The sequence below is a fragment of the Mesoplodon bidens genome (genome assembly GCF_964165515.1).
Source record: "Mesoplodon bidens genome assembly, chromosome: 4".
Classification (NCBI taxonomy): domain Eukaryota; kingdom Metazoa; phylum Chordata; class Mammalia; order Artiodactyla; family Ziphiidae; genus Mesoplodon; species Mesoplodon bidens.
The window spans coordinates 121,074,330-121,089,798 of record NC_138160.1 but is presented as its reverse complement, the minus strand read 5'-3'; the positions used below and the strand labels follow the sequence as shown (position 1 = coordinate 121,089,798).

Here is a 15,469-nt window from a genome sequence, read left to right as displayed (position 1 = left end):
TTCCAGAATGTCATAGGGTTGGAATATTACAATATGTAGCCTTTTCAGTAACACACATTTATGTTTCCTCCAGGTCTTTTCATGGCTTGACAGCACATTTCTTTTCAGCCCTTATTGTAATTATTGCTTTCAGCCATTAAGTTTTGGGGTAATCTGTTATGCAGCAATAGATAAGTCAATATTCTTCCAGAGTTTCCCCTAACTAGCCTCAGGGAAGAAAAGATATTATTTTTATACTCCCTCATTCATTCACCCAGCTTAAACCCAGCAGAGTATATTTGGCTTTGGACATAGCTAGATCTAGGCAGCTCAAATGATGTCACGGGGCTTTGTATCTCTTTTCTATTGTTTCTACTTTCCTCACTGGCAGCTCTAAGCTTTCCTGGATTTCACAGCTCAAAATTCCTTTAGAAGAAAGGTATCTCCCCACAATACCAACATAAACCCCAAGGAAGACCTGAGTCATCTGCTGTAACAGTGAGTCATGTTTTTAATCTCAAGACACAGAAAACTCTACCAGCAGTGGCTTAAATAAATACCACACGGATATTTGTTATTTCCTTAGAGGAAGTCCAGAAGTAGAGGCCTAGCACTTGTCAAACATCAAGGACTTAAGTTCCTTCTATCCTCCACTCTACCCTCATGCTTATTGCCTCATAGTTATAATATGGCTTCCCCAGCTCCAGGCATCACATCTGCCTTCACCACAGGAAGGAAGGAAAAGGAACAGAGACTGCATAGACAAACTCACAAGCAAAAAACCTGGGGTGGGGAGGGACTCACAATTCTTTTAGTTAGCCAACTTAAGTTCCAAAACAAGAGGATGGAAGGATGGGTCTGGGTAACAGTTTAAACCCAGGCATGGAGTGGGAGGAGCCTGAGGAGGGCAGAGGTTTAGGGTAGAGAGTATTTCAGGGTTAGAGAGAGAGAGCTGTAAGGAGGGTAGGAGGAAATAAGGGGTATCAGTAACATGGCTAGCCATGCTATGCTATGCTAACACAGTCAGCCATCAGTTTCCCCAGGAAATTGGTTCCAGGACCCCCACAAATACCAAAATCCATGCATGCTCAAATCTCTCACATAAAATGACACAGTATTTGCATATAACCTACATACATCTTCCCATATACTTTAAATCGCCTCTAGACTACTTATAACACCTAATACAACGTAAATGCTATGTAAACAGTTGCCAGGCACAGAGCAAATTCAAGTTTTGCTTTTTGAGAACTTTCAGGAATTATTTTTTGAGTATTTTCCATCTGAGGTTGGTTGAATCTGTGCACTTGGAACCACAGATATGGAGGGCCCACTGGTTTTCATTTAATGCTTACAACAGCTACATGAGGTCACTATTACATAATTTCCACTCAATTCCCAAGTTCCAGATAAGAAAATGAAGAGTTGGAGAAGCAGAGTCATTGGCTTGAGTCACTCACTCAAGTGGATATTGGCAAGACCAGAATTTAAACCCAGGCCTTCCTGATTAGTCCGCATGCAGAATCAAGAGCCTCCAGACTTAACAGACACCTGCACTGGTTCCCTACAGAAAGGGTAACTCTGGGGAAACAGGCCCAATTAAGGTCCCATGAAGTCACTTCCTGTACCATCTGAGGGCAACTGCTGCAGACCTGGAGGTATCATCTGAAGTGTTTGGAGACTGGGGTGGGAACCTCACTGTGAAACATCTGCAATCCTCAGGCTGAGATGAGATTTCTAACTGAATTTAAAAAAAAAGACACCTACACCAACATTGAGGCCAAAGAACAAGTCCCTCAAACTGTGTTAGCTCCACCGCCCGGACTCATCAGGGCCTCACCATTAGAAGCCCACTCTCTCAAGCTGCTCCGGAGCCGCAGCGAGGCCCAAGGAAGAGGCGAGCCGAGTCACGGGAACTGCAGGATGTGGTCGCCCAGCTGACTGTGGACCACACGTGTGGTGTATTCTCATTTCTGTAAAATACAATGTAAGGATATTCACGAAAAATCACTGAGGATGTAGTCTAACCTGTTAGCAATGATTACCTTAGGGTGGGAAGTAGAGAAGACCAGGGACCTACATTTTTCTCTAGTTCATACTGCTGCAAAGATGGATTTTTTTTAAGGTAGAAAAAATCCAATTATATTTAAAACAAAAAAGCAGTAATATCTAGGTAAATAAATGATATCTAAAAAAAATAAACTGAAGGCAGAACCAAGCCCAGCCCTAGAGAAAGCGATTCTGCTCTTCCTCCCGCGCCCCAGCCCCAGCACTGAAAAACCCTGCCCCAGCCCCCGGCCTTGGGGACTGCATCCCTGGGAGCGACCTGAGAACCCCCCCAAGTCTCCCTCCTCCACCAAACCAGTCTCCAAGCCCCGCCCCCCACGGCTTTTCCGGGGGCCTGCACAGCCCCTGAGCTAAGAAAGTGGGAGCCCCTGGCCCGCCGGGCAGAGTCCTCCCTGGAGCCGCGAACCCTAGAAGTCAGCCCCGCGGGCGGAGCATGGCACCGCGTGACTTGCAGCCACATGACCCACGCGGGGCGGGGCCGCCAGCGCAGTTGCTGCATCAGCCGCGGGAGGCGTCCGCGTAAGTGGGGAGCGGGGTCCGCGGGGACCCTCCTCGGCGGGGTTCCGGGCGCTGCCCAGCCTCCGACAACCTGGGGCCGGGACCCCCAGCGATCCGCTCGGGTCCCCTCCCCGGGAGGGGCGATGGGATCGCCATTGGGGTGGGGGGAAAACTCCTGTACCCCACGGACCGCGGATCCGGCCACCTCAGCCTTGGCCTTCCCACTCTGATTTGACCGCAGTGCGGCGGGGAGGACTAAACGCCCTCCTTCCAGAGCGATTACCTTTGCCGCGAGTTCTTTGGGGGAAACAGGATCTGCAAAGCAAGGCAGGCCGGTGGGAGCGCCCCTCTCTGGTACTGAAAGAACACACCTCTCCAGGCTTCCACCTGCTCTAGTGATCCAAGATGATCCCATGACCTCTCTGTTTACTGAGGAGGAGTTCAACAGTAGAGTATCTAGCCAGGTGGGGGTTGTCGAGGGGAGGCGAAGGGGGGCCTGGGTCGAGCTGCAAGATAATAGCCAACATGTTATATTGAATACTATGTGGTTTACATGCATCTTCTCATTTCATATTCACCATCATGAAATTTGTCAGGTAGGTGCTGTTGTCCCCATTTTCCCGTAAGAGAAAACAGGCTCAAAGAACTTGGGTCCTTAACCAAGGTCCTGCAGTTGATCAGTGGAGGAACCGAGATTAGAACCCAGGTCTGTCCCACAGCAGCGCCTCCCGGTGGGTAGTGGAGGCACTTGGCCCAGCCTGTCAGTGCTCTGTGAACTTCCCTTTCTGGGCTCAGATAGCATGGAGAGAAGGGCTTCTCCCCTCCACCCCTTTCTCCTTACCCCTTACCACTGATTCCTTTTGTCATCTACCCCTGCAGGACAAGATGAAGCTCATCATCCTGGACCACTATTCTCAGGCCAGTGAGTGGGCAGCCAAATACATCAGGAACCGCATCATCCAGTTTAACCCAGGGCCAGACAAGTACTTCACCCTGGGGCTCCCTACTGGTGCGTTGTGAGATGGGGAGGGTGGGTGAGGGCATTATGGGCTTTTAAGGGGCCAGGTAGGTAGGCCCATTCAGCCAAGGGACTGCAAGGAGGGCTCTGAGGTACTGGCCCTATGAGTGAACAACTCCCCTGTCCCTGGACATACGAAACAGAGGACCCAGCTTCCTCTGGGTTGGTTTGTTGCTGCCTGCTCCTGAAGAGTCCTAGAGTAGAAGGGATCTTGGTTAGGCAGGAAAAACTTTGATTTTTATGCTATATCCTAAGCCAGCTCTTGTCAGTCAAGTTTCCTTAACAGAATTAAGTCCTAATACCTTAAGGCATACGTTTTATGTAATGAATTAATTTCTCTTCTCTGCATCTAGAGTGCTACTAACTAAGCGCCATCCTTGGGAGAATTGAGAAGATAGTCACTCAATGCATTTTCTGTAAGGCTTAATTAAACACAGGACCTAAGTGAAAAACAGTCCTAGTTTCTTTGGGGAAAAAAATCAGAATTTTGCCTTTATGGGAGGATATTTTGAACCCAGTTTTTCAAGGCAAATGTTCTGATTATTTCTTTCAGAAGTGTGGTGGATTTGCCTCAGTGACCAATCCACTATTGCAGGAGTCTTCAAGCTTTTTCTGTATACGGCCAAATAATAAATATTTTACATTTCACTGGCCATACAGTTTCTGTTGCAGCTACTTAACTCTGCCCTTGTAGCTCAAAAGGAGCCATAGACAATCCAGAAATGAGCATGGATGTCTGCCAGCACTGACGTTTGAGTTTATACAATTTTCATATATCACAATATTCTTTTGGTTTTTAAAAACTTTTAAAGTGTAAAAACTACTCTTAATTTATGAGCTCTACAAAAACAGGCAGCAGGCCAGATCTGGCCTGTGGGCTGAAGTTTTCCGACCTCTGCTCTAGAGGTTTGTGGGAACAGTATATTCAGGTAGGTATCTGTGAAACCACCAGCGTCTCAGGCTGTGCTAACATCCTGTTTTCTAACCGTGGAGCCACCCTGGGTCAGAGTCTGGGCTTCTGCTGAAACCCCTCCCCATTTCCCCATCGTCTGCAAAATTAGATCCAAGCCCCTCAGAGTAGTGTTCAGGGACCTCCACGACCTGGCCCCTTCCTGACTGTCACACTTGAACCAGCACAGCATTTCCATATGGGTTCCTTGGAACATTCCTGCTTTAGTTGAAGCACCCTCAGGGTTCTGGGTGGAAGCCACAGAAGCCGACTCTGGCTAACTTAAGCAGAAAAGGAATTTATTGGCTAGATATTAGAAGCTCACAGAATTGATGGGAAGGCACAAGTTTGGAAAACGGACATGATGAAGCTCAGGGGGAGGACAGGGAAGCTGGGTGGCTCAGCCATGGCTAAGACCATGTCACAGGGATAGGCTGATTATTTTGTGTGGATGGGGCTGCCACTGTCATTCATTCAGCAGATACTTATTGAATACCTGCTGTATGCCAAGCTGTTCTAGGTGCCAGGGATACAGCAGTGAACAAAAAGAACACAAATTCCTGCCTTCCTGAAGCTTGAATTATGGTGGGAGAGACAGATAGTAAACAAGTGAATTAGCAAAATACAGAGTATGTTAGATGGTGATAAGAGGGAAGGAGAAAAATGAAGCAGGGAAAGGGGCTAGAGAGTATTTAGGCAGAGGTGGGAGTTACAGTGTTGGATATGGGGGCAGGGAAGGTCTCTCTGAGAAAGTGACATTTGAGTAAAGGCCTAAAGAGGTGAGTTAGCTATGCAGATACCTGAAGGAGAGCATTGCTGGCAAAGGGAACAAACACCATGTGCAAAGGCCCTGAGGTAGAATTGCTTGAAGCAGGATTCCTAGCTGGGGAGAGAGTTAGCCAGGAGCCAGGTTATATAGAGCCTTTGTTAGGACTGATTATAACTCAGAGTGAAATGAAAAGCCATTAGTGGGTTATGAAAAGAATGATCTGATTTGGGTGGGGCTTTTTTCTTTCCATCTTCTTTTTTTTTTTTAAATATACTTTATTTTTTTGGCCTCATTGGGTCTTTGTTGCTGCATATGGGCTTTCTCTAGTTGCAGCTCTTCATTGCGGTGCTCAGGCTTCTCTTTGTGGTGGCTTCTCTCGTTGCAGAGCACAGTCTCTAGGCACATGGGCTTCAGTAGTTGTGGCTCGCAGGCTCTAGAGTGCAGGCTTAGTAGTTGTCGCGCATGGGCTTTGTTGTTCCGCTGCATGTGGGATCTTCCAGGACCAGGGTTCGAACCCGTGTCCCCTGCATTGGCAGGCAGACTCCCAACCACTGTGCCACCAGGGAAGCCCTCTTTCCATCTTCTTATTTTTAAAAGTTTCATGCATTCAGAAAAGCTGAAAGAATAGTACAGTACCATCTACCTAGATTCACCAATTGTTAACCTTTTGCCACATTTGCTTTCATCTCTTGTGGCTCATGTTCTGTCTGTACACACACACATACACACACACATTTCTTATGAGCCACTGGAAAGTAAGGTCCAGAGATCCTGGCACTTTACCTCTAAATCCTTTAGTACATATCTCCTCAGAATAAGGGCATTCTCTTATATAACCACAATACTATTATAACACCTAAGAAAATTAAAAATCATTTCATAATATCATCTAATATATAGACTATATTAAATTTTTCCCCTAATTGCCCACATTTATTTTTTATAGTTTTTTTAAAAAATTAATCCCAGTGTCCAGTCAGGCTTCATGCATATTTAGTTTCTTAATCGACAGCAGTCCTCTTGCCTTTTTATGGGTTTTATGACTGACTTTTTAATGAGACTCAACTCGGGTTTGCTGCTCCGAGGGGAAGTCTTTCCCAAACCCACAGGCTAGCCTGTACCACAGCCTAGCCTGTACCACAGCCGACATTACTGCTTCGTGTCCCCACTCCTAAACAGTGAGCTCTTCCAGGGTGGCTGCTGTGTCTCTCACTTCTCTGCATCCCCATCATGTACCTCTCACGTACTGGTTGCTCAGGGAATGTCATGTCAGTAATTAAGTCTGACATTCACTCAGGTGCTAATCATAGCCATTTCAATCATCAGTGTGCTGAATGCTAGGGATTCAGCCGTGAACAAGACAGACACAGCCCTTCCCTCCTGGAGCTTACAGTCTAGGGGGGAAATAGGCATTAAACCAGCACTTAATGGATGGCAGTTGGGATTGAGCATTGGGTAGGACTTCAGATCTGATTTGTTTCTGTCAGATCTGACAGGTTCTCCTGGTGGAGCATCCCTGATTCATTCCCGGGCGCCCTCTGGGCTTCCAGGAGCTGGGGGCTGAAGGGGGTTCATGGCTGTGGCCTCTCTTGCAGGGAGCACCCCACTTGGCTGCTACAAGAAGCTGATTGAATACTACAAGAATGGAGACCTGTCCTTCAAATATGTGAAGACTTTCAACATGGACGAGTATGTGGGTGAGTCTTGGGAGAATCGTACTCCTCCCCTCACAGGATCGGCCCAGGAGAGGACGGGGGAGGTCTCAGGGAACCAGTGGCATTTGGGGGTAGGCTCAATTGGTGATACTGTATCTTCCAGGCCTTGGTTCACTCAGCTATGACATGAGGCTAATAAAGCTGACCTCATAGGCTGTAAGCATTAAGTGATATAACAGGTGTGGAAGCTTCTTGATCAGAGCAAGCACTTAATGAATTCCAGCGTATCTCCCCCCCTGCCTCCACCCCAACCCCATGCCATTTCTTTCTGGAACAAATGGCTGCAAATGGGATCTGGGGTCCCATGGCTGAGGTGTGTGCCCCCCCCACACACCAGTGTCTGTGTCTGGACTTTCTCTCTACTGTTCATCTTCCAGTCCCCTTCCTGCCAAGTATACTGGGAAGGGAGCTGAGACTGGTGTCCTTTCCACTGATGCAAAGTGGCACCTTGGACTTCTGTCACCCTCTCCACCTCCACCATCATTTTGTAATGGTTTCGCCTTAAAGATTCTTTTTTTTTTAATTGTGGTAAACTACACGTAACATAGTATTTACCATTTTAACCATTTTTATGTGTACAGTTCAGTGTTAAGTAGATTCACACTGTTGTGCAACCAATCTCCAGAACTCTTTTCATCTTGCAAAACTGAAACTATCCACTAAAAATCAACTGCCCATTTCCCCGCTCCTCAGGCCCCTGAAACATGCACTTTAAACATTGTTTTTCTTCTTGACTGAAAAAAAATCTTTTTTTGGAAGCTCTGAGATAATTCTCTCCAACCACTTGGTGTTCCAGTTGCGGTTCAGGCTGAGCAGGGTGTAACGGGGGGTGGGGTGAATGGTGAGGTGGGAGGCACAGGGTAAGGGGTGTTCTTGCTTCCTTTCCTGATGGGCCCAGCCCTACCCCACAGAGGCTAGCCCACCTCCAGAGGTCCAGACTGATCCTGGCCTCCAGCCATTCTCTTGTGAAAAGGAGATCAGAATGAGGGCCCAGGCCCATGGTCATGGGCACGACACCAGCTCAGCTTACTCCGAGTGGCTGGGGGTGAGAGGGCTAGTGCCCAAGGCTCCCTGATGGGCTCTTCCCTGAAAGTGTCTCTGGGGGTCTGGGGGTATCCTGGCATCCTTGGGAGGGTGCTCTTGCTCAGCCTGGCATGACTGAGTGCAGCCATGGCCCCACAGGCCTTCCTCGAGACCACCCGGAGAGCTACCACTCCTTCATGTGGAACAACTTCTTCAAGCACATTGACATCCACCCAGAAAACACCCACATTCTGGATGGGAATGCAGCTGACCTGCAGGCTGAGTGTGATGCCTTTGAAGAGAAGATCAAGGCTGCGGGTGGGATTGAGCTGTTTGTTGGAGGTGAGCTCGACGCCACAGCAGGTGTCCAGGGCAAACCCAGGGTGGCTGGAACACATGAGAAGGAGACAAGACCCATGCCTGTCTGCAAACAGCTCCCTCTCTCTGCACCAGTGACAGTGGGGTCACTTATTAGCCTGAGGCAGCAGGGAAGGCACAGAGTGGGAGCCCTGCTGCCCTGCCCTGCCTCTGCCGCTCAGAAACTTTGTGATCTGGGGCATCTCCTCTTTCTGCAATTTGATGCCTTGTCTGTAAATGGAGGTATTTGGATTTGGACTCCGAGATTCTATTCCTCAGACAAGGTTTTATGGATCAGTCATGGGACTTAGTTAAACATAATCACAGACTCATGTAGTTCCAGAAGATTCCACCATCAGCCCCTGCACGCTAAAAATAGTAATTGAACCCCAGAGAAGTTTTGTGACTTGCCCAAGGTCAGCCAGCCAGAGCAGTGGAGAGAGGGTGGGGACCTAGGGTATCCCGCTCTCAGGTTTATGCGTGTTCCTGCTCTGAGTTGCCCTCTTACACTTCTGTCTGTCACGGCCTCTGCAGTCCCCCATGGGGGGTGGGGGTGGGAGGCTGAAGTTGAACAGTCTTTGACTGCTCCAGATTTAACCCTTCTTTACTTCAAGGTGGGGAGGAAATGGCTAGGAGTGCTCATGTTCTGAGATTTTATAAACTTGGCAGCCCCTTTCCAGGCCCTGTGTATGTTTTCTTTGGTGTGACTCCATCCCAGCAGGGATAGAGAAGTGGCAGGAGAGAGAGAAGTTACACTTGGATGATCTGGGGGGCAGAGGCTTTTGGGATTGCTCCCTACTTAGCTTTCTGAGGGTGGCAGCAAGTTAACAATGTCTGTGTGTGCCTCAGCTAGAAATGAGAGGGGAAGATCATATGCTTAAAGTGTACCTTTAAATGAATGAGGTGAGAGACACGGTTTTCAGGGATTTTTTTCAGACCCCAGGTGGGGAAGGAGAGATTGTCCATTCTTGAAATCATGGATCCCTGGGACTGACAGGGCTGCCCTGTCTCTTCTGGGCAGGCATCGGCCCTGACGGACACATTGCCTTCAACGAGCCAGGGTCCAGTCTGGTGTCCAGGACCCGTGTGAAGACGCTGGCCATGGACACCATCCTGGCCAATGCTAGGTTCTTCGATGGAGATCTCGCCAAGGTGCCCACCATGGCCCTGACGGTGGGTGTGGGCACTGTCATGGATGCTAGAGAGGTAAGGGCACAAGGGATCCACAGGCCTTCACTGGGGGGCTGGACTTGGCTTTTTGCTGTTAATTTCAACTATACAGGTACCACCTGAATCCATTTTATTAAAAATGAAGACATTGTAAATAAGGCTAAAATCCCAACTGACCCTATCACTGCTGTCCTTCCTCTCTGGAAGTAACCATTCTTCCCAGTGTGAGGTGAAACCTTTTCAGCACTGACTGCCCAGGAGGCCACAGGCTCCTGGTCTCTGCCTACCCAGCACCACTAATATCAGAATATGAATTTGTACCTGTCCAGGTACTGAGAGGGGCCCTCTGGTTCCCTGCAGTTGGTGGAGGCCACTGCTTGAAGGGAGGTCCCCCTGCAACCGCAGGATGCTTGTGGTTATAGCCCTGTGCTCAGGGATTCATAAATGTGGAGAAGTGTGCTTGAAATAGTGTCTTGAACTGAATTGAGTCTTTCTATAGAAATTTGGGTATCATTTGAATTTTTTGTAGTTCCAATTTCCTTACCTTCATTAGAAGCATTTTCTCTTCCTTTCTGATATATTCAGTGGGAAGCAGCTACAGACATTTTAGCTTTAAGTTTCTTTGCCCAAGTCTGTAAACAAACATGTAAATCATTGAAAAAGTTTCCCTGTCTAAAGTGAATTTTTGTGAAATGAGCGATGGCAGCAGATTTCTGTTGGGTAAACCTTGAATCAGTGCCTCGGGAGGTCATTCTGCTGGTTTTGGCCTTGCAGCTTATAAACACTACAGTTTGAGGGCTCTTCCTGTGGTGTGCAGAAAGGACCTGGGGCTGGAAATCTGGAAATTCTCTTTTAAAATGAGTTCTGGGGTCCTGAACAAAGAGTCACCTTCTCTCTATGCCTCTGTTTTCTCATTTCAAGAAAGGAACAGTAAATCCTGCTCACAGCTCCATGGCACAAGTGAATTACAATGAAAGGATATCTGGAATGCTGAGTTCTTTATAATCACTTTCTGGCACTTAACATTCTTTTTAATTAAAAAAAATTATTTTATTTTATTTATTTATTTTTGGCCGTGCCTCACGGCTTGCAGGATCTTAGTACCCTGACCAGGGATTGAACCCGGGCCCTTGGCAGTGAAAGCAAGGAGTCCTAACCACTAGACTTCCAGGGAATTCCCACACTTAACATTCTCGATATTTTAAGTGTTGAGGGGAGTCTGTGCCTGTTTTACTTAAACAAAAAGCATTACTCCAAGTCACATGAGCAGGTCTAATACTCTGAACTGAAAGTGACCAGATTAAGAGGCAGCTTTATTGGGATTCAACCTTAGCAGCCACACAGATAACTCTCACCATTGCTTCCAAGGCCTCCCTAGAGGTACAAATCAGGACCCCTCTTTTTCCAGTTTGTCACTGTGAAAACTCACCCAACCTAGGGGCCCCAGGACCCAGTGTCAGAACTGTTGGGATAAGGTGTGGGCCTCTATGTATGGCACATCTGTTCACAGGGCACTTTCACGGTCATCATCAAAGGTGCCAGGAGGCACTATCATGTGGTGGTCAAGAGCATGAACTCTGGGTTAGAAATGACCTGGGGTAAGTTACTGAAACCCCCATCACAGAGTCCACTTCCTTATCCTAGAATGTAGGGATAACAGTGCTCCCCATCTCAGGCTACTTGTGTGATAAAGCACACAGAGCGTGGAGCAGTGTGCCATGTGCTAATGACTTACAATGACACATAACAACAACAGTCCTTACGATTGTTCTGGGTGTGGCCACGAGAATTCAGGTGTCTAGACTCCCAGTTCCGCTGCTCCTTCTCCTCCATCACAGGCTTGTTTTCTGATCCGCAGGTGATGATCCTCATCACGGGTGCTCACAAGGCGTTTGCTCTATACAAGGCCATCGAGGAGGGAGTGAACCACATGTGGACCGTGTCTGCCTTCCAGCAGCATCCCCGCACGGTGTTTGTGTGCGACGAGGATGCCACCCTGGAGTTGAAAGTGAAGACCGTCAAGTATTTCAAAGGTGAGGGTGGGGTGGGTCAGGGAGTAGGTTGCCAAGTTCAGGTGTGCCAGGAGTGAGGAATGGATCTAGCTTGCATGCTCTGGCCACTTTGACAACTATGATTTTAATAAAATCAAACCCTCCTCTCAGAATACAGTTTTCTCTTCCATCCATGACTATTTAAGGGTCCATTTCTAGAGACCTGTTTGCTCTGAGGAGGAGGAAAGAAAATGACATGAAAGTTGTAGTTCAAGGGCAGTTTGGTAATCTCCTTGCAGTGATATTGAGCCTCAGGTTTTTTATCTTTCCAGATCTTGTACAGGCCATTTCCTTGTAGTCAAGGCACTGAACTGTCATGCACATCTTTTTTTCTTCTACTTAAAGCGGACACTCACTGCTTTAAATAAACTTATGTGAAAATCCTCATTTACTGAGCAGGCAAATTAGGAATTTGTTCTTTGATGAAAAGATTAACCTTTTAATGGCCAACTCTCCTACAGACTGAATTTATAACAGTCCCGTGGATTCTAGCATTCATTAGGAATAACAAATTATTTATTTTTTTTGCGGTACGCAGGCCTCTCACTGTTGTGGCCTCTCCCGTTGCGGAGCACAGGCTCCGGACGCGCACGCTCAGCGGCCATGGCTCACGGGCCCAGCCGCTCCGCAGCATGTGGAATCTTCTGGGACCGGGGCACAAACCCACGTCCCCTGCATCGGCAGGCGGACTCTCAACCACTGCGCCACCAGGGAAGCCCCGGAATAACAAATTCTTTTCCTATTCTTAGGGTATTTATTATTTGGGCCCACAGAGAAAAGATGATGAGTATCAGTTCTAGGACAAAATTTGAGAGCTCCTGGATGTTACTGTTGATGATCATGGAACTCTGCCTCTACCTGCATTAATGACTTTTGTTTTTAATTTTTTGTAGGTTTAATGCTTGTTCATAACAAGTTGGTGGACCCCTTGTACAGTATCAAAGAGAAAGAAACAGAGAAAAGCCAGTCTTCTAAGAAACCATACAGTGATTAGCCTGTGCTAATCCTAGTGTCAAGTACCTCATTGGGACAGGCAGGTCTTTCTGGAAATTGTCTTTAGGAGGACAGAATTATATTTCTTTAATCTAGTACGGTTACTCCAGATAAGTGGGTGAACTTACTGTTCTTGGCTATGCAGCGTGGAGTCTAGTCATGGAGTTTAGCTACTTGGTTGTAACTTACTGTTAATCAGAAAAACAATCACTCCATAATTTTGATGTCAGCCCGACTAGGGGGTTTTAGCTTTTTGTTCTGTCTCTGACACTGTTCACACGTACAATACACTCCTGCCACTAAGTTCTATCATTATGTGCACTGATTCTCAATTGGGAGGGAGTTAGGGGCTTATGTATATGGGACAAAACCTCTTTGGAGAGTCCTGAGAGCCCCTCTTGAGCAGGCCTGCCCCTTATTTGGGAATCACTGTTTTAGATTAAGGAACAAACACTCTCAATGTCTAAAATCAGTATAAGGAAGCGGTCCCTCTGGTCAGTAACAAGTGCCATGGGAAGGAAACTATCCCTTACTTTCTTTCCCCAGTTTTTACTGCTCTTTCAGTTGGCCTTTCCGTGAACTCAGAGGACTCCTTGCAGGAGGATTTGGGTGGGTAGGACTAAGAAGGAGGCTTGTGCTGATAAACTCAGAGCCTCAAGGGGCCCAGCCACGTCAAACTCCCCTCCATCAGGGACCTTCCAGCACCAGGAGGAAGGCGGAAACGCTTTTCCCACCAGAGCCCTGTGTTTTGTTCCAAGGTCTCACTGTGGCACCTCTCATACATGCTCTTTCATAAGTCCACAAGGCCAGCAGATACTGTCAAGTTCAGCGTTGTGTTCAGTCAAGGTGATGGAGCCAGGGCAAGCAGCTTAGTTGAGTTAGAAACAACACACGAGTGACATGTTCTACATCCCTAAGAGCTGAGTGCCAAGAAACATACCGTTTCTAAAGTTGCCTCATGTCCTTTCCCCACTGAAAATACCCTGCCCTTCTAACCCTCCCAGGTTCGTGTGGCATGGTCTGATGTTCCCAGAACATCAGGAGATACAATGCTTTTGCTCCTTTATCCTCCACCCCTTGTTCACAAGCTGTCCACTGCTCTGTCTTCTTTTACTCCTCTGCCTTGACGGTTTGGATGCTGCCGCCTCCTCCCTATTTCTGTGCCCATTTGAAGCTCCTGCTGCCTCTATTTCTGGGAAAGACCTTTCAGAGCCTGGCTCAGGCCTCTCTTTCAGTGCTGTGTTTGGTACCAGCATTTCATCTTTAGCTTTTATACGTGATTGTGCTGTCATTCTGTTTTAAGCTAATGGATCAATGGACTTGTTTACAATATTTTCTATTAAATCCAGTATTTTCAAGTAAAATGTGTTGTTTGTGGACTTCCACCCCCAAAAGTCAGAAGAAGCTGGTTTGGGTTGATATTTATATATTTTGAGAATAGCTAGCGAGCAAAGCTTCATACTCACTCCTCACAGCAGCTCGGCAGGAAGTCACAATCATAGCAACTGTTGATCTTCTTCAATCACCAGAGGGGGAAATAATCAAAATATTTCATAAAAATGAAGTGCCTGTGTGAAAAAATGGTAGGAATGAACAGATGAGCAATAAATTATCCAATTCTGGCTCTACTTGGCATCCAAATGAAGATATGACTGTTAAATAGAATAAGGCAGATTTGTGAACAGGAGGGATGTATCAACTGCAAGGTATGGAAAACAGGTTTAAGTTTTTTTTTTTAGTTAAAAAAGTCAATATAATGGAACATCTTGGGTCAACATAACCAACTGAGGTACAAGTAGAAGTTGAAAGAAGGGTTTACTTTTTTAAGAACTGTATTAAGATAATTTACATTCCCATAGAATTCACCTGTTTTAAATATAAATTCAATGATTTTTATTAAGTTTATGGAGTTGTACAATTCCTCACCACAGTCCCTCTCTATCATCCCCCAAAGCTCCCTACTCCTACCCCAGCCCAGGTGCCCACTCATCTACTTTGTCTCTATAGATTTACCTTTGCTGGACATTTCATATATAAATGGAATCATACAGCAGACATCTTTTGGATCTGGCTTCTTTCACTAAGCATAATGTTTTTGAGGCTTACCCATATGACATGTAGCAAGTAGTCCATTCCTTCTTATTGCTGAAGAATATTCCACTGTATGGATATACCACATTTTGTTTATCCAGTAAAGAAGGGATTACATTTTAAGTACATATGTTAATAGGAAAAAAATCATGTTAGAATGAAATGAGAAAGGATTTAGTGATGACAGCTAAACTGGAGATGTCTGTATGAACTCAGGACCTTAAAAAGATATGTCATGGGAAAAGAATCTTAAAGAGTGGATATATGTATATAACTGGTTCACTTCACTGTACAGCAGAAAGTAACAACATTAAATCACCTATACGCCAATAAAAATTAAAATAATAATAATTAAATAAAAAAGATCTGTCTTTCCCAGGCCAGTTTCCCTGGCGGCCCAACAGCTGTGTTGTCCTGCTACAACCAGCTCTTATGCAGATCAAGTGGGATGTATACTCCTGGGCCAGACTGGGCCTCTGATACCACTCAGGGCTTCTTGGAGAGGAGAAATTATATGTTTTGGGGCAGGGATCACAGTGGGCCTGGAATATCTTGTTCCCAGAAAACAAGGATGCTTTAAAAAATGTCTGAGGCAGTACTGAGAGGACAAAGCGGCCCGTTTAATGAGACTTCTATTGGCCAGGTTGTGACAGTTTGATCAATAAAGAAGTATTAAATACAGCTAAGTGGAAGAAGACATACAGATGGCCAAAAAGCACATGTAAAGATGCTCACCACCACTATTTATCAGAGAAATGCAAATCAAAACTACAGTATCACCTCACACCA

The 15,469-nt window shown here is 46.4% G+C and overlaps 1 protein-coding gene across 3 annotated transcripts; it reads left to right on the top strand.

Moving 5' to 3' along the window:
• Positions 1–2,517: 2,517 nt before the first annotated feature.
• Positions 2,518–13,953, top strand: GNPDA1 (glucosamine-6-phosphate deaminase 1). 3 transcript variants are annotated; one of them, XM_081230507.1, is made up of 7 exons: positions 2,518–2,565; positions 3,424–3,553; positions 6,876–6,977; positions 8,178–8,360; positions 9,397–9,581; positions 11,404–11,578; positions 12,490–13,953. In XM_081230507.1, exons 2-7 carry the CDS (start codon positions 3,430–3,432, stop codon positions 12,588–12,590), a joined length of 870 nt encoding a protein of 289 aa, XP_081086633.1. In that variant the 5' UTR covers positions 2,518–2,565; positions 3,424–3,429; the 3' UTR covers positions 12,591–13,953. The 3 variants fall into 3 exon arrangements, with proteins under 3 accessions (XP_081086633.1, XP_081086634.1, XP_081086632.1); XM_081230508.1 differs by lacking the exon at positions 2,518–2,565 and adding an exon at positions 2,627–2,898; XM_081230506.1 differs by lacking the exon at positions 2,518–2,565 and adding an exon at positions 2,943–3,008.
• Positions 13,954–15,469: the final 1,516 nt, after the last annotated feature.

What these genes read in the sequence shown, in the direction of transcription:
- GNPDA1 (XM_081230506.1), top strand. Translation starts at nt 2,958, where the DNA reads ATGACCTCTCTGTTTACTGAGGAGGAGTTCAACAGTAGAGTATCTAGC. An exon ending in ACAGTAGAGTATCTAGCCAG is followed by an intron (nt 3,009 to 3,423) that starts GTGGGGGTTGTC and finishes CTACCCCTGCAG; the next exon opens with GACAAGATGAAGCTCATCAT. An exon ending in GACCGTCAAGTATTTCAAAG is followed by an intron (nt 11,579 to 12,489) that starts GTGAGGGTGGGG and finishes AATTTTTTGTAG; the next exon opens with GTTTAATGCTTGTTCATAAC.